General features: G+C 43.2%; 1 protein-coding gene across 6 annotated transcripts in view; it reads right to left on the bottom strand.

The window, feature by feature from the left end:
* EHBP1 (EH domain binding protein 1) overlaps positions 1–23734 on the bottom strand; it is a 253241-nt gene that overhangs the window by 125813 nt on the left and 103694 nt on the right. For all 6 annotated transcript variants that reach the window (XM_069955491.1, XM_069955487.1, XM_069955486.1 and 3 more), the window contains 2 exons: positions 4593–4771; positions 3940–3988 (listed from right to left, as the gene is read on the bottom strand). In XM_069955491.1, coding sequence (XP_069811592.1) covers positions 3940–3988; positions 4593–4771 — 228 coding nt within the window. The remainder of the gene's footprint in view (positions 1–3939; positions 3989–4592; positions 4772–23734) is intronic.

The raw sequence follows: 23734 nt of genomic DNA, 5'->3' as shown, positions 1-23734 counted from the left end.
TTTGTGTTACATCTGTCCCCTAATAATAGATATTAACCTCTTCCTAAATTTGGATTTACACGAGCGTCAGGACTAATTTCCTGCGTGACACTGAAATGTATGTGCCCGGGATCACAAAGGCACATATACAGACACATACACACACATATTATATATACATACACACACAGTATATATATATATATATATATATATATATATATATATATATATATATATATATATATATACACACACATACACACACATTATATATACATACACACACACACACACATATATATATATATACACATACTACATACACACACCCACCCACACATATACATACTACACACACACACACACCCACATATACATACTTCACACACACACACACACACACATATACATACTACATACACACACACACACATATACATACTACATACACACACACATATACATACTACATACACACACACACACACACACATATACATACTACATACACACACACACATATACATACTACATACACACACACACACACACATATACATACTACATACACACACCCACACATATACATACACACACCCACACATATACATACTACATACACATTATATATATATACATATATATATATACATATACACACACACACACACACACACACATATATACATACTACATACGCACACATACATAAACACACACATATACATATATATATATATATATATATATATATATAGCAGTTGAATTACAAATGAATAGTATGACAATAGCTGTGACAGTTATGTGTGTGTGTGTATATTTATATAATATATATATATATATATATATATATATATATATATATATATATATATATTTATATGTATTTGGTAGTGCTGCTTAGATATCCTGTATATATATTTTATGATTATCATTTTATATATATATATATATATATATATATGTTTTTTTTTTTTTTTTTTTTTTAAAGTGTCACTGTCTGTTTTAATTTATTTAAAAATAAATAGTCCAGGCGATTTTAAGAAACTTTGTAATTGGGTTTATTAGGCAAAAAAGCCATTATCTGCATTTAAAAAGCCTTTTCCCAGTCCCCCCCCCCCCTTCTCTCTCTCATTATCAGGAAATCGACTCTTTTACATCAGTCGGGCCCTGTGTAACCAATGGAGAGGGGAGGGGGAGGAGGGAGATTAGTCGCCAGCAGAGAACAGAGAACAAAGGATTACACAGTGGGACCTGTATGAAAGTCAGTATTCAAAGGGCAGAGAGGAGTCAGAGGAGATTGCCCAGTGATGTAGCTGTAAATTAACTCTTTGTGCTTTGGGGCCTCATCTCCCTCCACCCCTCCCCTCTCCATAGAGAACCATGAAGACAGGGGGGAGAACCTCAAACTGCTTTTCTTGATAAAAATGCATTTTTCGGCTAATAAACCCAATTACAAAGTTTCTTAAAATCGCCTGTACTGATTTCTGAAAAAAAAAAATAAATAAATAAATTAAAAGGACAGTGACACTTTAAGTTCATACATTTTACCCCGGAATTATGTCCTGCAATTCGGTCCTTATGCAGCTATGTGGTAGTAAGAACCCCACTGTCTTCAGTTTTTGGTATAGGGATAATGATTATTGGGAATAGATGCTTATAGACCCCGAGTCTTTTCACTATTTCTTTGTAGTATGTGCAGATTAGAGAGTAAGAGATTCCTGTACAACATGGAGGGGGTTTCTCAGCCCGGCTTTAAAATTTGGTTTGTGTACTTTGTATCTGTACTCAGACCACGTCGTGTGAGCGGCTCACCCAACCACCTATAGGCACCTTGTGAGTCTATGTACTATGGCGGGAGCATCGGCAAATCGAGCACTTGTTGCCTCTAGTGTCCCCCCAGTCCTCGTAGTGTGTAAGATCTTGTATCGACCCCAGTCCTAATAGTCTGTAAAAAGAATAAATATTATGATGATGCAAGGGATGAGCCATGAATATTAGGTCGGTCTGGGCACCCCGGTCCATCAGCTGTGTAATGAAGCCCTGGTGATCAGATGACGCTGTATCCTCTTCATGGTTTACATTAGGTTTTACAGTGTTAGTATTAGTAACATAAAGGATTTATTCTGGAAATGAAGCGACCGTAGTCCATGGGCTTATTGCCGTATTTTTCAGCAGCCTTTTTGCTGACATAGCGATACCATAGACTATAAATGGGAGGTGAATGGGGCCTAAGGGGCGTATTACACCAGGGGGTTACCTACAAATGCAGCAGCTATAGTGGCTGCTATGAGGCCTGCCACGTCAGGGGGCCCGCTCCTGCAATACACTGGGTCCCCATTTGCAGCTGGTAGCCGGGCGACCTCCTGGGTTCTGCAAATGTCCCTTTCACTGTAAGCACTCTTGTTGAGCACTTGCAGTTATGACTATACTTGACAGCTTAGTGGTGGGGAAGGGGGAGGAGGGCCCAATCAAAAGTTTGCTATGGGGCCCAGCCATTTCTAGGAAGGCCCCTGTATTACACGGCCAGATCATCAATGTAAATGAACGCCGCTCTGCTAGATTGGGCTAAAGGTGGGTTCACACTACAGAATCAGTGCGGATAAGTTCCGGCGATCGTACCCGCTCGCAGTGGCGTGCATCTCATAGCCAACATTCTATGGCCGGGCCAATTCCGCCGTCCGCCAAAAGAATTGACATGTCAGTTCCTTCAGTGGAGCACGGAATCGTCCTAGCCAAATAATGAGGTCTATGGTGTGGGGAGAGATGCGCGGCCCTGCGAGCAGGTATGAGTGAAGGAATCTGCCAGAACTTATTCTGTAGTGTGAACCCACCCTAATACGCGACTCCATGCAGCCCTCGCCTTAGTGTAAAATTTTAAAGTATATACAGTATTCTCCTGCATATAAGACTACTTTTTAACCCAGGAAAACCTTCTCAAAAGTCAGGGGTCGTCTTATACGCCGGGTGTCGTCTTATAGCGCGGGTGCTGAAAAACTTCGGAACCGAACTGGAGAATTTGCGATCCCCACATACAGTGGGGGGAGCTCAAGAACGGCCACATCCTCGCCATATGCGGCGACCGCATGAAGGGCGGAGCAAGCCGCAGACATCGGGGGTATGGAAAAAAAAAGGAGATATGGTAGAGTGGCGCTGTGCTTTTACCTGTCTGGCCACCCTTGTATCCTCCCGGCATTACTGTAACTCCTCCTCGGCCCCCTTGGTGTGCATTGGAAGAGGGTCAGTCTTATACACAGAGAATATCCAAACTCTATATTTTAACTGGACAAGTTGGGGGTCGTCTTATATGCCGGAAAATACGTACCTGTCCACGCTCCCCGACATCCCCCTGGCTTCTGCCCGCAGCCACCGCGAGAGCTGCAGAATCGGTCTCTGAAGTGACAGACCACTCAGGGATTAGTAGCAGTTCTGGCGATGGCTGTGGGCAGAAGCGAAGAAGATACCGGCTCACCTGGACAGGTATGTATACATTTGATTATTTTCTTTACACGTTCAGCAGCCGCCGCCGGACGATGATATTTAGTCAGGAACAAATGAGACGATCAGCCGAGGATCGTTGTCGTTATTACACAGATCGATCATCTGCTGAATTGGCCCGATCCTGCAGATTATCACTACCTGTAATAGGGCCCTGACTTCTGATTGATACACAGTATGGAAATCCTGATGTTTTTGATAGACGTCCTCCTGATATGTAATTATTTCCAGACATTTACAAACTACAATTACAAGATTTTTTTTTTTGCAGGCTAATTTGAATTGTTTGGTGCTCTGGGCAGATGGGAGGATGTTTTGCGCTCTTTGCCGCACCATGGCTTTATGACCGAATGTGTTCACTTTATTTCATTGTTTGTAAATCTTTTTAATTAATTCTAGGTTTTTAAATCAATGAAAACCGGCAGAATTTGAGCAAAGTTTTCACCTTGCAGCTCTTACCTTTTTGTTGTTTTCCTTAATATCTTGCGGATTGAGGGACTTGTAGTCACTGAAGGAGAAAATGGCAAAAGTAGGTACAAACAAAATTTGATACATAAAAAATAATAAAAACAGTATATTTTTTAAAACAAGTTCCAGCTAAAAATAAAATAAAATAAAAAAAAAGTCCTAGAATAAAATCATATGGCAAGGAGTAGTTTTTCAGCAATTCAATCAACAAAACTAATAGTGTGGAAAATTAAAACGGACAAAAATATATTAATAAATAATATGGATATGGCGGGTTTCAGCGCCTACAGCTTTTTGTCTAAAATAGGAGGCAAGGACCAGGGACAAGCTTTGACAGCCAAATTTGCCATGTGGTAATCCCTTGTCGTCAGTGTTCAAAGAGCTACGGGCTTATTTCTCTCATCTCATTTCAACACGAACAAAATTTTTAATAGCATCTTGAGGTCAGTAGTTTCTATAGGATTAAGGCAAAAAAACATCATAAATGAGATGGCAGCTTAAAATGAAAGGGGAACATTGATAGTCAAAAGGTACGCGGCACCGACCCCTTGCAAATCGGCATTCCACGAGCCCTAGGAGAAGGTAGTATTAAAGCATTGGCGGCATCTCCTTTCAAGGTGGGCCGTGTAGGTCTCCATACTTACATCAAGTCCGGCCTAAAGTAGTTTAATATTGCACAAAACGCCAACCCGTTCCTCCACGAGGTGGTGAAGTTAGTTATTCTTACTCCCCGATAGGATTTTGTTACGTCTTTGCACCAGGCGAGCAGTGACTGGCTGGCATTGGGTTGTCTGCCTAGAGTTGGACTCGGTAATGGACTTGGCTGAAAGAGGAAAGAAAAGAAAAAGTTAGTGTTTTAGCTAGTGGACGGAAATCAAGAACAACATGATGATGACCACTGTAGCTGCTTGTATTCCAGATAAACGAGACAAAGAGCCAACTGGGTGTTATCAACAGGGGTTGTGTCACTACACTGTCTGCCACTATCCAATCAGAGCTGATAGTATATGACCACGCCCCCAAATGGTAACACCCAGTTGGCTATTTAGTCATACATTTCCAGTAATAATAACAGAGGAACGGCCCAACACTAAGGTATAAGATGTTCCAGAATTGTTATATCATGGCAGATACATGTATTTACCAAGACTGCACAGAATGGGCCATGGGTGGTCTTTAGTTGTATTCTCTGTAACACTTTTCACTATTACCAAGACACAACATCCATAGGTCATAATACACAGACAATATAACAAAGAGCTTAGGTCACACTAACTGTGTTCATACCATCATCATGGGTTCCATTATAGAGAAAACAATGATGGCGGAGCAGGATCCGTCATATAGAATCCACCCGACACACCCCAGTGACTGATAATGAGCTTGTTAAGTTACATTGCCTTCTTTTTTTGGAAAGGAAGAATAGCTACGTATGGTGCCTTATACCGATAAGACTGACTTACTGATAGAGATTCTGACAATGGGAACACTCTTGACTCAGTGTTTTATGGTGGTAAGTACAATATATTGTATAAATGTCCCATTACAGCACTTTAGGACTCTTCTCAATAGGTGACATTAGGGCTGAGCAAACATCGAGCACAATATGTTTGAATAGCAGTGGCTGAAGTAGTTGGATGCAGCCCTGAGGAGTCCTGGTGGATACAGCCTATGGCTGTATCCAGGGACGTAGCTAGAAATGCTGCTGTTTGCTGAAGGCACAAAAAACTGTGTGTGAACTTTTCTCTACGACTCCCTTCTGAGATGGTCAATGTAAACAAGTCCTGCAACATTGTAGCTTCTTTATAATGCTGGGAGGGTTATTCTGAGGTCAAGTTGCTGATGAACTCACTGTGATTATCCCTCCCTGCATTACAAAGAAGCCACAATGTTGCAGATAAAGCCGGCCAAGGACTTGTCTCAGAAGGGAGGAGGAGACAGAGAGAAAAGCTCACACACAAGTATGGAAGGAATTGTTAGTCTCACCATCGGCAGCAACATATAAAAAAATTACGTTTGAGTGGAGTACCCCTTTAATTTCGTTTAGCTACTGCACTATTAGTGAAATATTTTTGCACGAGGAAACTTGTTTGATAACATTTGAATAAAAAATATCTGATTTAAAAAAAAAATAGTAATCTTAACTTTTAAAGTAAATTTTTTATGTAATAAAATGATCTTTTTTTAGCTCATCTAGAATTAATACTCTGTCTTGTCTTCCTTTTATGCAGCAATTTATAAAATCAGTAAAAAAAAAAAAAAGGGGGGGGGGGGGGAAATTGACAGAAAAATTCTGAAAAAAAGCAAAGTACGTAAAATCTTAATTTCTCAGAACTAATTAGCATTGACAGGTGGAACCAAATGTCAGAAATGGCTGGAAGTTCTCGGCGTTGACGTCCCGTATATTTATTTGACAGTTAAACACGGCCATAAATATCGGTGATAGAAAGAACGTAAACAACCACAGTAAAGATACAAATTCTTCGGCCGAGTGTGAAGGCAGAAAAGGGATGAAAAATTGGAGGTTAATAGGAGAATATTTATGGCCGGGCTGTGAGGAACATGCGTCCTGTCTTGAAGTAAGAAATACTGCGTGTTCCCCACCCCGGCTGTAATCCTTTGATGTCAGTAATAGCTGTCAGTCTGCAGAGACATAGCGAGCAGTCTATATTGAGCCGTAGCCCGTGGCGTGCCCCTTTCCGATGAATCCAGCGCGGAGCGGCGGCTCTAGACTTCTGTCTGGACACAAATGGTGCCGGGTGAAAAGAGTTGGATTGTGATTTCGACACTTCAGGCACTATATACACCTCTGCGAGGGAAACACACCCTTCCCAGAGTGAAGTCATGTAAAATTATCTTTTCAGGTTACAATGGAAAAAATGACAGTCAAAAAAATAAAAGGGTAACTTCAAGATTCTGCTGTCTCTTTGATGACAAGACTGAAGGTGGATATGACATCTCACGAATGGCGTCTGTAGCTGCACAAACATCTTCTCTCTGACAGGCCTTCGGATGGGGATTTGAACCTTCTGGTGTTTCTGAGGGCGGACGCATTGATCATGTGAACCAAAAAGCATTTATTCCATGAATTTCTCAACACCCAAATATGAGGGTAACGTCACAATGGGATCGATCGATCACTACAGCTTAACAATACATCAATAATGCTCACTTCTGATTTTATATAGTATAATGTGAATAATAAAAAAAGCCCCCCCTCCCTTTTTCTCCTGATCCCTACAGGTATATACTATATTATATATGATGAGTTACCCCTATATCCTGTTCCCTACAGGTCTATATTATATTATATATGGTGGGGTTACCCCTATATTCTGTCCCTACAGGTATATACTATATTATATATGATGGGGTTACCCCTATATCCTGATCCCTACAGGTATATACTATATTATATATGATGGGGTTACCCCTTTTTCTCCTGATCCCTACAGGTATATACTATATTATATATGATGAGTTACCCCTATATCCTGTTCCCTACAGGTCTATATTATATTATATATGATGGGGTTACCCCTATATTCTGATCCCTACAGGTATATACTATATTATATATGATGAGTTACCCCTATATCCTGTTCCCTACAGGTCTATATTATATTATATATGATGGGGTTACCCCTATATTCTGATCCCTACAGGTATATACTATATTATATATGATGGGAATATCCCTATATCCTGATCCCTACAGGTGTATATATTATATTATATATGATGGGAAACCCCCTTTACCCTGATCCCTACAGGTATATACTATATTATATATGATGGGAATATATCCCTATATCCTGATCCCTACAGGTATATACTATATTATATATGATGGGAAACCCCCTTTACCCTGATCCCTACAGGTATATACTATATTATATATGATGGGAATATCCCTATAACAGTATAAAGATGGGCGACCACCGTCCTGTGATGGTGGGAAGGCCGGAAACATCTGAGATGGCCGTCCTATACATTTTGTGCCGCTTCCATTGACATTAATAGCAGTTGTGTAACTAGTGGAGCACTGGGACTTAGAGGCTATTTATATGACAAATCCTCCTCCAAACTATTTTTTTCCCACAAGTATCAATGCTAATTTGTCTTCTACAAGTGCTCTCCTCTGATCGTCTACCAAGCCCTTACTACCAAGTCGGTAACATGCCCTGGCATTACCACACCCTGTAATAACCTACTTAAACTTGTTTGTAACCAGTAGCTCAATTTCGGTAACTTTAGGCCGTATAGAAAACATACAACACCTCAATACAGTACCAACCCTGATCTCAATAACACAAAACTACAAAGCATATAATAAAGGTTTCATGTACTCGACCATACGTGGCCCCTATAGCAAATATCTTACTGTGTTTCCCAGAAAATAAGGCAGTGTTTTGCTCCTAAAGATTTTCTAGGGCTTATTTTCAGGGGATGTCTTATTTCTCCAGGAAGAAGAATTCACAGGTCACTTGCACAGCAGCTTTCAGCCACCAGGGGGGGCTCACCACAGCACACTCATAGGGGCATAGCAGGGACAGCATACAGTATGGCGGCTTCCGGTCACCAGAGGGAGCTCACCATATCACACTCGGACAGCACAGCAGGGACAGAGTATGGAATGGTGGCAGGTGTTGGGACAGAGTGTATGGTATGACGGCTTCCGGCCACCAGGGGGGGCTCACCACAGCACACTCGTACAGCACAGCAGGGACAGCATATGGTATGGCTGCTTCCGGTCACCAGAGGGAGCTCACCACACAGCACACTTGTACAGCACAGCAGGGACAGAGTACAGAATGGTGGCAGGTGTTGGGACAAAGTGTACAGTATGGCGGCTTCCGGCCACTAGGGGGGCTCACCACAGCACACTCGTACAGCACACCAGCGACAGCGAATGGTACGGAATATGGAATGGCGGCAGGTGATGGGATAACGGCCCACTGTGTGCAGCTCTACATCTGGCGGTAGAGGACAACGGGGATGGCAATACGGGGCGGACGCCTTGATGCCTTGCCTGCAAATTTACATGTGACAGCCGCAGAAGTGAAAATCGAAGTTGGCGGCAGGTGACTGTATTCATGCCTGCATGCAGCTGCAGATTTGGCACCAACACAATACTATTGGCTCTATTATATTATATTAGATTCTTCCAATAATCGCACATTGTGGCATCCTCTAACAGGCCTATATTGCTGTCTGCCCTGTATGCAGGAGACATAATACTAGAGAACCGGAACATCAGTTGGCAGATAGACCCTTCTACCTACTAACAACTAAACAACCTATATTATATAACATATAATAAAACGGACCTTTAGAACGGCCCCAATACACAGTTTCCTCACTCTAACAGGTAACCATAGACTTCTGCCCAGTAACCCCATCATTGTAGGTAAGATGACTAATGGCTGCTGAGTACCGCCGGCCTAACTAAGAATATTCTCCTGCTTCTGCTTGGTAAGTAGTAAGACAACCTAAATCAGCTACAGCTTACCTTTATCCTTGGCGCCATTCTGTTGCAGTTATTCGTGTGCTCCACTGTCTAGTGAGATGGTTATGAACAGTGGGGCACCCCCATTAAGAGCACTGCCCGCCCCCATAGCTCCAATCCGGCCTGCTTCATTCATTATTATTAGAAAGGGGCGGGCTGGCAGGGGGCGAATCATCACTATGGGGGCAGGCAGTGCTCCTACCGATGCCCCAGTGTTCCTATCAGTCTCACTGAACCATGGAGCAGACCACTAACTGCACCGGAACCGCTCACTGCTTGACCACCAGCCTGGGGGCAGGCTTTCGGACGTTGACATCTCTGCATACACCTATAGCAGATCTGAGGCCTTTATTAGATCCCAGCCGCCATTGTAACCCATCAGCATCACATAAGCATGCAGCCTCCCTCTGGCAAACTCCATTGGCGCCACAGTTAGTACTGCCACGGCCTCGAAGGGATTATCGTCAGGATTCCACCTGTCAATCACAGCTGAGTTCCCATGGTGATCACACACAGACAAAGCCACGGTGTCTGCACGATCATCGGGACATACCATTATGTTCTATTGTTGTTAGAAGACCACAATTATGACATAATGGTAAGTCCATCAAGAGGAAAGGGTTAAAGGTCACAAATAACTATCAAGTTGATCAAACTTTTTAAAAATTCACCTCAACCACAATATTGTAACCAGGACCGCCCATTCTAAGCCTAAACTTTTACAACTTTATTTGGTATACACCTGGCATATCCCGCTGTCAAAACGGTGTCAAAACGGACCAATTATTCCTGAAAAGTATTGGGACTGTACCAAATTGGTAACAAAGACGAACAGCAAGAACATATCAGTGATGGAATACAGAAGCTTTAGTCAGAGAAACTCAGCAATTTTTTGTAAATTATTGACCAATAATCTCCATTGTACAGAAGGTGTTACGCCCCAGAGACGGACATTTACGGTTCTCACCATTCACGACGACTTCATTGTCCCCACAATACAAATTGAAGAGTGAAAACATCAAAAAGCTCATAAGTTTACATGACAAATGGAGACTATAATCAGTGAGTGCCGTAAGGGGAGGCACAAAAAAACAAAAAAACAGCAGAGAAGAATACAGTCGAAACTTTGCCTGCAGGGCCTGGATGCAGAGCGACTCAAGCTGCAGTTCTATACAACTTGACACCTACGTCTAGTTTCGGATGGCCAAATAGCCAGACCTCCCATGGTTGTAAAGAAGCGACCTTCCATCACCATAGGGGTCTATAGTGATCCAAGTTCAGTTCAGCAGAATACAGGAAGAGAGGACTGGACGGAGCTTCTCATGTGGTCTAGAACAGGTGGTGTCCATACAGAGAGACCCATCAGGGGAGAGCTGCTCGCCTCAGTCTGCTGTATACTATGATGAAATAGCAGAAATCTATACATACTTTGTATATATTTTATTTCTACTTATAATAAAACATAAATCCATTGGATATCCAAGTTGGGTCTTCAAGGAGCGCTCGCCCCATGATCCCAGGGTCTCCTCCTCTCTCCTGATGCTACAGTATATAACTGGCCTATGGCCGGGCTATTAATAACAGATAATTCCCATAGTCCGGGGTATTGTGATTAGTATTAAACATTACTAAAACCTCAGTGATCCTCCATATCTTTATATTAGGTTTTTATAAAACATATATACTTGTTTGAAGTGGATCAGTCGCCTATATGAAGTGCGTAAAGACTGAAAAAAATGACACTATACCACCCTATGAGGCCGGCCCTTACTTCAGGGAATGGGGAATAATTATTTAACAAACTATGGTTCCAGAATCACGGTGTTACCCAGAATGTGTTGTAGGTTATGTACGGGGGCTCAGTTTTATTGTTCTCACTGTAGTTATCCTGGTCTATATGTTTGCTCTATAGGGAGACATCGCTGTAACACATGGAAATATAAGAGACACTGAGAACTGTATTAGCCTCATCTTCATGTGATCGTAAATTAAATAGAATATTGAACTCTGTTTCTGTCAATTTGAAAAGTTATGTATCAAACATAACTTTTGATATGTTGCTGCCCATGGTGAGACTAACAATTCCTTCCATACTTCTTGTTATCTATTCAGTCTCCTTCCCTCAGTTCTTAGCTGCTGCTTTCTGCTGAAGACACAAAAATCTGTGTGTGAGCTTTTCTCCTCGTCTTCTCCTTCCCCCTCCCTTCTGAGACGGCTGATGTAAACAAGTCCCTGGCAGGCTGTATCTGCAACATTGCAGCATCTTTGCAATGCTGAAGGATTAATCACAGTGAGTTCATCAGCAACCTGACCTCAGAATAACCCTCCTAAAAAAAACAAATTACATATCTTTGAAAACCTCTTTAAAGTGTACCTGTCGTCCGTAAAAACATTTGACAAGTCATAGAGACACTAAACAAGGGGGGGGGGGGGGGGTCCAACAGCATCCAAGTAGCTTCAAAGTATTGGTACCTTATTCCATCAACAAGTGTTTACAGCAATGTTTCGACCCTTCTCTTCTTTGATAATCTGGTCAGTACAGGGATAGCTGATTCTTCAGCAAGCATCCCCCATCGTTGTTTGCCTATGCATTGGACTTGGTTCCTTTGTGCTGTTGGATTTTTGCTCTTTTTGAGACATGTCAAAAGTTTTGATCGGTCCGGGTCTGAGTGTTCTATGGAGCCGGATTTTTTTTTTCTCAGAGCGGGGAGCGAACCTGCTGCACCGCGGTCCTCTCTCCACTTGTTCTCCCGGTCGATATTGGTCTACACCCAGACTATGACATGTCAAAAGAAAACTTTAATAAACTAGCCCAAGGCTCCAGTAAGAGTTGTAGATATAAGGGCGGGTTCACACTACGGAATTGTCCGCGGAATTCCGTCAGCTTTCCGCCCGCACATCTGGGCGCCTTTCCGCCGGCCCCATAGACATCATTCTATGGGCCAGCGTATTCCGCTATACGCTGAAAGAAGTGTCATGTCACTTCTTTTAGCGGATCGCGGAATAAGCCGGCCAATAGAATGGTGTCTATGGAGCCGGCGGAAAAGCGCATGCCCGTGCGGGCGGACAGCTGACGGAATTCCGCGGACATTGTCCGCGAGAATTCCGTAGTGTGAACCCGCCCTAAGACAGAAACAATGCCATAAAGTGTTTTGCTGTATGAGTACAGCAAACCATCCATATAAACATACAGAACTACTCAGGTTAAAAAGCTAATGAAGTCAGACGCAATCAGCACACAGTAAGAAAAGCTGTTCTTGTCAAGGCGAAGAACGCCCCCATCTGGTAGGAGTGAGTGACGGCTGCACAGACACAAGCTGTCAGATTGCACACCACATGTGATTTATGTTTCCATTGCTTGTGGGAAGACGAGACACATAGCAGGAAAGCAATAACTCATCAGAATGACACGCACGCTAATGACTCCGCCGAACGCAACCACCAAGCTGGCAAATAGTTTATTTACAATTCTCATGTAAATCACAATATAAACAGATCGTGCAACCTGCTGATAGTCAGGAAACCGAGGCGCTCGCCGATAATACACCGCCCTCAGCTAATGCCGTTCACAATACATAGATTGCTGACAACAACAAGGAGTCCACGCTAAACAGGGGAAAACCATAAAAGATGCCGCAGATTTGGTGCAGGATCCGCAGCAAAAAAAAAAAAAGTTGCTGAACTATAAACGTGAATGGGATTCTCAATATATAGTAAAAAACAAAGCAGTGCTGTATCTCATGGTATTGTTGCAGACCTAAAAATAAAATTTCTCCTAGTATAAGAGCCCTATTCCTCGGGACAATTATTGTGGGAATTATCGTTCTATCACTCTAATTTAAACGATAATCAACAAGGAATCGCTCATCATTGGTTTAGTCATTGTTAATCATTTGCTTTGATTCCACGTCGTTCGTTCACTTGCTGGGATCGGATGGAGTAAACGATTATAGTAGCGATCGCAAGTAATGACTATGGTTCTGTGTAATACGGTGAACAATTTCAGATTAACGATAAATGATTGGTTTTCAATCTTTTATCGTTAAGTGTCACTGTCGTTTTTTGTTGTTATTTTTTGCCGAAATTAATAGTCCAGGCAATTAAAAAAAAACCTTGTAATTGGGTTTATTAGACAAATCTGCCATTATCTGCATTTAAAGAGCCTTTCCCCAGGTCCCCTCCCCCCTCCTCTCTCTCATTCACTGCTCATTATCAGGAAATCTCGACTCTTTTACATCAGTCGAGCCCTGTGTAATCTATGGAGAGGGGAGGGGAGGAGGGAGATTAGTCACCAGCAGAGAACAAAGGATTACACAGCAGGACCTGTATGAAAGCCGGTATTCTGAGGTCTGTGCTGACTTCATAGGAGATAGCCTGGTGATGTAGCTGTAAATTAACTCTCAGTTGTCCTGTTTTGGTGCCTCATCTCCCTCCACCCCTCCCCTCTCCATAAGAAAACCATGAAGACGGGGGGAGGGCTTCAAACTGCTTTTTCATGATAAAAATGCATTTTTCAGCTAATAAACCCAATTACAAAGTTTCTTAAAATCGCCTGGACTATTGATTTCTGCAAAAACAACAAACAAAAAGACAACAACAACAAAAAACAATAGCGGCACTTAACGATAGAAGATTGAAAACCAATCATTTATCGATAATCTGAAATCGTTCACCGTATTACACAGAACGATTGCTACTATAATCGTTTATTCCATCCGATCCCAGCATATGAAGGAACGACGTGGAATCACAGTAAATGATTAACAATGACTAAAGCCATGATGAGTGATTTCTTTTTTGGTCAGTTGATTGTTACAAGTGAAAAAGTTACGGCCTGCGAATATCCCCTTATATAAGCATTTTATTATCTATTTGTAGATCATATACGACAGTGCCCCAATACAGGGTACGGACATGCAGTGCTAGCACTACACTACACCACTACTTATTCTTTGTGAGGAGTTTCATGCTGGACACCATAATAGGGGCCCATCGGTTGCTCTTGGTCCTGGCACCCCCCTTATTCTGTTTGATTCCAACAGAAAAAAATGTTCTGGTGTGAACCCAGCCAAGTAATAATCTGCACAATTTTTCCAGACAGACGATAAACCCATAAAACTGGTGCCAATAGTAAGTGATCAGACTCCAGCGCTCATTGTTCACGGGTCCTTTAGGAAACTAATGATGCAGCCAGATAGGATTATCCAGTTTGGTTACCGTTCCCCGACTATACGTGATACTAGACCAGACTCATCCTATCAGTCTGCTATATCCTCCACCGTATCTGCTACCTGTATACAAGTAGATAAGTGGTGGCTGTCAATCACTGGTGGGCGGGATAGGAGAAGGAGGAGGAGTCTATCAGTCTAATATTAACCAGGGCCAAATATTCTTCACTAATATTGATCTAATAATGGAGACATCCTGTCCCTGTCATTATAATATAATATAATAACATGCTATTGTATAGACGTGTGTTCTTATCTGTATTCAACACTTTGCAATAAGAACCAGCCTACGCTCACATATGGGTCATGTGACTGGATGGTGACCCTGTGAACCTCACATTGGTTTCTGTGCTTGTGTCCGCCCCTTTGGCTGCGCTGCTGATAGGTAACATGTGGTTTCCGTACAGTGTAGTGGTGAGACTGAGCGGCACCACGAAGGAGGGAGACAGAATATGCTGAAGCTTGTGAAGATGATGGGCTGAAGATGGCTGCTGCTGGATGGACGTATAGGAAGAAGCAACTCACCGAGGAAAAATTCATGTATGAGACCAACAATGGAGCCTACTGTGGCTATCGGTCCCTACGCTATGCAAACTGAGTCGCCCTATGACCAGACAGAGCGCTCACCCTAAGGACAGCAATCCTGTGCAGGAACCTTGCATCCCAATAAAACCTTAGACCCCCATAAAGACAAACCGCTACCTGCAATTAGGTTGGGGTCACACTGCTGCGTCTCTGCAATCCGTTCTATGCAGAAAACGGATGAATAATAAAACTGATGCATTTGTGTGCACCTGTTTTTATCAGTTTTTCCATTGACTTCCATCATAAAAAGGGGGTAAAAAAAAAAAAGGGTCAAAGCGCATCCTTTTCTTTTTTAGTGTGTACAAAAACGTGTTCAACCACATTATTGTGTGCGCTAAAAAAAAAAGGGTTTTGATCTGTTTTTGATTCTTTTTTATGGAAAATGGAAAAACGTTTAAAAATGGATGCGCGAAAATTTTATCTATTTTTTTCATGTTTTTGGCATAAAAAGGGTGAAAAAAATGGATTGCAAAGTGTAAAATGTAAAACTAAATATCCTGTTGATATAAAAAAAAATGCGTCATAAACAAACCTATGCTTTCTAACATTTTACACATATATATGAAAAAAGATACTTAATGTCCCAACGTGTTTCGAGTACCAGAGCACCTCCTCAGGGGACAATTTTACACTTCAGTGTTTGCTGAATGATGACAATGGTAATGACAGCCCAAGTTATTGTGACACTAGTATATGATGGTAATGGCGACGAGGACGGACGACTGAGGTAATGGTAGAGACTACGTTGCAGTTATATTACATTACTGGTTCAAGGTTTATCCGAAAAAAAAAGATCCTTTTATTTTATTTTTTTCTTAAAACAACTTATCATAGACATAATAAAAAACGCAAAAGCAAAAACACAACCGAGACGCAATGAAAAAAGTAGCATCTATTTGTTTTACTGGAGACTCGGTTTATAGTTATTATCTATGATATTATAAACCAGTCATCACATTATTCCAACCTTGAAATTAAAATACATAAAAATCCAACTATAGCAATGAATTGGAGAAGTGGTGATATGTGTGAGATGCTGCTCTCTGCGTCAGGGGCCTCCAGGTTTGGCCGTCTCTGCAGGTAGAACATTGAACCTTTCAGCAGTTTACAAATTAACTCTAAATGTGAAGAATCCGTTTAATTTAAAGGCATATCCTGTCCGTGAAAAGACGGAGAATCTCAGGGGAGCAAAGGGATTAAGGTGTCAGCTCGCTGTCTGACTCATGAAAAACTGGTTTTGGTGCCTGCAAAAAATATTTGGTTGGAAAAAAAAAAGTGTAAAAGCAGCAGAGATCCCAAGAAATGATAAAAATATTCAACTTTTTTTTTTTTAAATTATCCAACCCTCAGTCACTGGGATAACGTAATAACAGCATCAAGCACTAACTCCTCATCTCATCCCGACACAAAGCTAATAATATTACAAGAGATTACTCTAATACTTTAATCCAACTATGTTGCTTCAATTAACTATTTCACACATTTAGCTGTCACCTGGGCGGTGACTGCAACGGCCGACGGCCACCAGTAATCAACGCAACTTTATACACAGTAATAAAGTCACAAACTATGTGCATTGTGGTTTATTAGTCTACGAGGTGCGCTGTATAATTAGTGTCGGGATCGGAGCAGCAGAGGGTTAGTAAGGTCACTAAGTGGCTTTTTACAATGTGTTTATTCATATTTTTGATATGATTATGCAGAGAAGCCCCGCCTCTATGACTCCTGAGCCTAGAAGGGAAACAGGATTTTATAAACAGCCCTGAGCATCAGATACAGCTGATGGATTTCCTCTAAAATCCGCGTAATAAGTGACAAAGGTCACAGAAAACACAATAAAATCTAGGAAGAGGATGAATCCTACTGAACGGGAAACTCAGCAAATACTCATAAGAATCAATACCTGAGAAAAACCGGACGTGACCCTAGGAATGTCTGCCGTATCTTAAGAATTTTATGCCAAAGAATTTTTGGTGACGTTTTCCATTTTTCTATTTATTTTAAAATCTTGCTGTTTCTATTCTCACCACTAAGTCTAAAACTAAGCGGAGACTTCCTGTTGTCTTCCTGGTGTCTGTGGTGATAAGGAGATACACTACTACCACTACTACTACTACTACTACAGTATCTACTACTACAGTAAAGTGATCTGTACAACGAAAGGCAAAAACAGTAGAGATTTCTACAGATGATCTTCCCAGTTTAGCCTTCCCCTCCCTGTAGTAACGCCCAGTAATGTTTCCCATTCATGTCAATGGGACAGCTTCTATTTATTGTCGTCTATGTTTATGGGACTTGCTGTAAATTATATTTCTATTTTAGCATCTGCCTCTAATCAGAAGAAACACAAATAAATAATAATAATAATAATAATTATATATATATGTGTGTGTTAGAGATATGTATATATATATATATATATATATATATATATATATATATATAATTGACAAATTCCCTTTGTAACTGACTACCTCCAACATCGGGTAAACGTGTTAGGCTGGGTTCACACTGCGTTTTTGCAATCAGTTTTTTTTTCATCCGTTTTTTGAAAGAAAGAAGAAAAAAAACGGATCAAAACAGATCAGTTTTTTGTTGACGGACACAAAAACGTAGCTGACACTACTTTTGTGTCCGTAAAAAAAAACGGATCCGTTTTGATCCGTTTTTTTTACAATGGAAGTCAATGGAAAAACGGATCAAAACGGATGCACACCCAGCCTTACTTTTTCATACCACATAACCATCTTGAATGACAAAGGCTTCCCATGTTATAACCAATATGGCGGCTGGGCGGCCTGCCTCTTTCCAGATGAGATGTTATGGGACCTGGGCATGCCGCGCTCTGGTTAAACACCAGGAGGCTTCTCTGTGAAGTAACAGCAGCGAGGGGGGATAGCGCTGGCAGCACCCACCTCCTGGCATGGACACGTCTGTTAAGAGATTAGCATGGAAGAGAACATGAATACCTAATAAGATCCTTACAGCCTCACTGTTTAAGTGTCAATTATGCGATTCTCACAAGGCATTTCACTTAGAATCTTTACTCTGTCAAAGGGCTCAAAATCGTTTTAAACGGCTGTGGAAAAAAAAAGCTTGTAAAACGGCGACGCTACAATGTAAGTCTGGGAGAAATGCGCGGGAACACAGGGTGCAGATGCACTGTATATAGGCTGCGGATGGACTGTATATAGGCTGAGGATGGACTGTATATGGGCTGCGGATGAGCCGTATATAGGCTGCGGATGGACTGTATATAGGCTGCGGATGGACTGTATATAGGCTGCGGATGCACCGTATATAGGCTGAGGATGGACTGTATATAGGCTGCGGATGGACTGTATATAGGCTGCGGATGGACTGTATATAGGCTGCGGATGGACTGTATATAGGCTGCGGATGGACTGTATATAGGCTGCGGATGGACTGTATATAGGCTGCGGATGCACCGTACATAGGCTGAGGATGGACCGTATATAGGCTGAGGATGGACCGTATATAGGCTGCGGATGGACCGTATATAGGCTGCGGATGGACCGTATATAGGCTGCGGATGGACCGTATATAGGCTGCGGATGGACTGTATATAGGCTGCGGATGGACTGTATATAGGCTGCAGATGGACTGTATATAGGCTGCGGATGGACTTTATATAGGCTGCGGATGGACTGTATATAGGCTGCGGATGGACTGTATATAGGCTGCGGATGGACTGTATATAGGCTGCGGATGCACCGTATATAGGCTGCGGATGGACCGTATATAGGCTGCGGATGGACTGTATATAGGCTGCGGATGGACTGTATATAGGCTGAGGATGGACTGTATATAGGCTGAGGATGGACCGTATATAGGCTGCGGATGGACTGTATATAGGCTGCGGATGGACTGTATATAGGCTGCGGATGGACTGTATATAGGCTGCGGATGGACTGTATATAGGCTGAGGATGGACTGTATATAGGCTGAGGATGGACCGTATATAGGCTGCGGATGGACTGTATATAGGCTGCGGATGGACCGTATATAGGCTGAGGATGGACCGTATATAGGCTGCGGATGGACTGTATATAGGCTGCGGATGGACTGTATATAGGCTGAGGATGGACTGTATATAGGCTGAGGATGGACCGTATATAGGCTGCGGATGGACTGTATATAGGCTGCGGATGGACTGTATATAGGCTGCGGATGGACTGTATATATATAGGCTGCGGATGGACTGTATATAGGCTGCGGATGGACTGTATATAGGCTGCGGATGCACCGTATATAGGCTGCGGATGCACCGTATATAGCAGGGGTACTCAACAACTTTTAGTGAAGGTCCACTTACCGGGGTCTATTGTCAGGTGAAGGTCCGAGCTGAACATCAGTAGGAAACATGTTTTTTTACTTTGTCACAAACGTTCAACTATTTATATACAGAATTGCTGCTTATTAGCGGGAAAACTGGCATTTTTTTTTCTCTCACCAGACCTTTGATATTAGGTACAAAGGGGGTGACTGCCCTGGTAGTATATAGCCCCCCTGTTGCTCCCCCAGTAGTGTATAGCCCCCCCTGTGCGCTCTCCCTCAGTAGTATATAGCCCCCTGTTGCTCCCCCAGTAGTATATAGCCCCCCTGTGCACTCTCCCCCTGTAGTATATAGCCCCCTGTGAGCTCCCCCCAGTAGTATATAGCCTCCCCGTGCGCTCTTCCCCTGTAGAATATAGCCCCCTGTGAGCTCCCCCCAGTAGTATATAGCCCCCCTGTGCGCTCTCCCCCTGTAGTATATAGCCCCCTGTGCGCTGTCCCCCAGTAGTATATAGCCCCCTGTGAGCTCCCCCCAGTAGTATATAGCCCCCCTGTGCTCTCCCCCTGTAGTATATAGCCCCCTGTGAGCTCCCCCCAGTAGTATATAGCCCCCGTGAGCTCCCCCCAAGTAGTATATAGCCCCCCTGTGAGCTCCCCCTGTAGTATATAGCCCCCCCGTGCGCTGTCCCCCTGTAGTATATAGCCCCCTGTGAGCTCCCCCCAGTAGTATATAGCGCCCCTGTGCTCTCCCCCCAGTAGTATATAGCCCACTGTGAGGTCCCCCCCAGTAGTATATAGCTCCCCTTGTGCTTTCCCCCTCAGTAGTATATAGCCCCCTGTTAGGTCCCCCCTGTAGTATATAACCCCCTGTGCGCTCCCCCCAGTAGTATATAGCCCCCTCAGTAGTATATAGCCCCTGTGAGGTCCCCCCTGTAGTATATAGCCCCCTGTGCGCTCCCCCCAGTAGTATATAGCCCCCTCAGTAGTATATAGCCCCCTGTGAGGTCCCCCCAGTAGTATATAGCCCCCTGTGAGGTCCCCCCTGTAGTATATAGTCCACCTGTGCGCTCTCCCCTTGTAGATGCCCCCCAGACAGAAAAAAAAAATAACAAAAACAACTCACCTAGCACCTCGTTCCCCGCTGCGGCTGTCTTCTTCTCTTCCCGTCGGTCCGGCCCCCGGCTGATACGCGCTCTGTAGGGATGTCCCGGGGATTCCCCAGCAGAGCGCGCATCAGTGACCTCAGCGTACGCCGCCGGCCTGCACTTCCGGGAAGGACAGGCCGGCAGCGTACACTGAGGTCTGTGGTGCGCGCTCTGCTGGGGAATCCCCGGGACATCCCTACAGAGCGCGTATCAGCCGGGGGCCGGACCGACACTGCCCCCAGCCCCACAGGCGTACTGACATCTAAGGACAGTACGCCTATGGGGCGGGAGGCAGTGCGGTGGGGAGCGGGACGGACCGGATCCGGGGCGGTTAGGAGGTCTGACCAGGGGTCCGGACAGCTGGCCTCCGCGGTCCGGGTTCGGACCGCGGTCCGCCAGTTGAGGACCCCTGGTATATAGGCTGCGGATGGACTGTATATAGGCTGCGGATGGACTGTATATAGGCTGCGGATGAGCCGTATATAGGCTGCGGATGGAGTGTATATAGGCTGCGGATGAGCCGTATATAGGCTGCGGATGGACTGTATATAGGCTGCGGATGGACTGTATATAGGCTGCGGATGGACTGTATATAGGCTGCGGATGGACTGTATATAGGCTGCGGATGGACTGTATATAGGCTGCGGATGAGCCGTATATAGGCTGCGGATGGACTGTATATAGGCTGCGGATGGACTGTATATAGGCTGCGGATGGACTGTATATAGGCTGCGGATGGACTGTATATAGGCTGCGGATGGACTGTATATAGGCTGCGGATGGACTGTATATAGGCTGCGGATGGACTGTATATAGGCTGCGGATGGACTGTATATAGGCTGCGGATGGACTGTATATAGGCTGCGGATGGACTGTATATAGGCTGCGGATGGACTGTATATAGGCTGCGGATGGACTGTATATAGGCTGCGGATGGACTGTATATAGGCTGCGGATGGACTGTATATAGGCTGCGGATGGACTGTATATAGGCTGCGGATGGACTGTATATAGGCTGCGGATGGACTGTATATAGGCTGCGGATGGACTGTATATAGGCTGCGGATGGACTGTATATAGGCTGCAGATGGACTGTATATAGGCTGCGGATGGACTGTATATAGGCTGAGGATGGACTGTATATAGGCTGCGGATGGACTGTATATAGGCTGCGGATGGACTGTATATAGGCTGAGGATGGACTGTATATAGGCTGCGGATGGACTGTATATAGGCTGCGGATGGAGTGTATATAGGCTGAGGATGGACTGTATATAGGCTGAGGATAGACTGTATATAGGCTGCGGATGGACTGTATATAGGCTGCGGATGGACTGTATATAGGCTGCAGAAGCACTGTATATAGGCTGCGGATGGACTGTATATAGGCTGCGGATGGACTGTATATAGGCTGCGGATGGACTGTATATAGGCTGCGGATGGACTGTATATAGGCTGCGGATGGACTGTATATAGGCTGCGGATGGACTGTATATAGGCTGCGGATGGACTGTATATAGGCTGAGGATGGACTGTATATAGGCTGCGGATGGACTGTATATAGGCTGCGGATGGACTGTATATAGGCTGAGGATGGACTGTATATAGGCTGCGGATGGACTGTATATAGGCTGAGGATGGACTGTATATAGGCTGCGGATGGACTGTATATAGGCTGCGGATGGACTGTATATAGGCTGCGGATGGACTGTATATAGGCTGCGGATGGACTGTATATAGGCTGCGGATGGACTGTATATAGGCTGCGGATGCACTGTATATAGGCTGCGGATGGACTGTATATAGGCTGCGGATGAGCCGTATATAGGCTGCGGATGGACTGTATATAGGCTGCGGATGGACTGTATATAGGCTGCGGATGGACTGTATATAGGCTGCGGATGGACTGTATATAGGCTGCGGATGGACTGTATATAGGCTGCGGATGGACTGTATATAGGCTGAGGATGGACTGTATATAGGCTGCACACGCGGCTTCAGGAAGGCCAATAACCATTTAGGGGTTTGCAAAAATACTGCAATGATATGTAAATGTTTTTGCCTCCATCACTTGTGCAGTCCACGTGATCTGGCTTCGCTGCCACCTACATAGACTGAGAGGAGCCATGGGGCTGAATCATACCCAGCCAGGGGTGGTATAAGAAACATACAAAGACACAAGAAAATAAACAGGCTGTCAGTGGAGCGATTGGCGAATAAGTCACCTGTAAACATCAGTCATTATTGTGTGATGGAAATCATAGCGCCCCGGAAAGGGCGTTACCAATAGGGATTATATAGGAGTATGTATACTACCGTATTATATAGGAGTATGTATACCATTATATAGGAGTAGGTATACCATTATACAGGAGTACGTATACCATTATATAGGAGTACGTATACCATTATATAGGAGTACATATACCATTATATAGGAGTACGTATACCATTATATAGGAGTACGTATACCATTATATAGGAGTATGTATACCATTATATAGGAGTATGTATACCATTATATAGGAGTATGTATACCAATATATAGGAGTAGGTATACCATTATATAGGAGTATGTATACCATTATATAGGAGTATATATACCATTATATAGGAGTACGTATACCATTATATAGGAGTAGGTATCCCATTATATAGGAGTATATATACCATTATATAGGAGTATGTATACCAATATATAGGAGTAGGTATACCATTATATAGGAGTACGTATACCGTTATATAGGAGTACGTATACCATTATATAGGAGTAGGTATCCCATTATATAGGAGTATATATACCATTATATAGGAGTACGTATACCATTATATAGGAGTAGGTATCCCATTATATAGGAGTATGTATACTATTATATAGGAGTATGTATACCATTATATAGGAGTATATATACCATTATATAGGAGTATGTATACCATTATATATGAGTATATATACCATTATATAGGAGTATGTATACCATTATATATGAGTATATATACCATTATATAGGAGTATGTATACC

The sequence above is a fragment of the Dendropsophus ebraccatus genome, chromosome 15, assembly GCF_027789765.1.
Source record: "Dendropsophus ebraccatus isolate aDenEbr1 chromosome 15, aDenEbr1.pat, whole genome shotgun sequence".
Lineage (NCBI taxonomy): Eukaryota > Metazoa > Chordata > Amphibia > Anura > Hylidae > Dendropsophus > Dendropsophus ebraccatus.
Note: the sequence above shows the minus strand (reverse complement) of the source record. Positions and strands in the feature narration are given on the sequence as shown.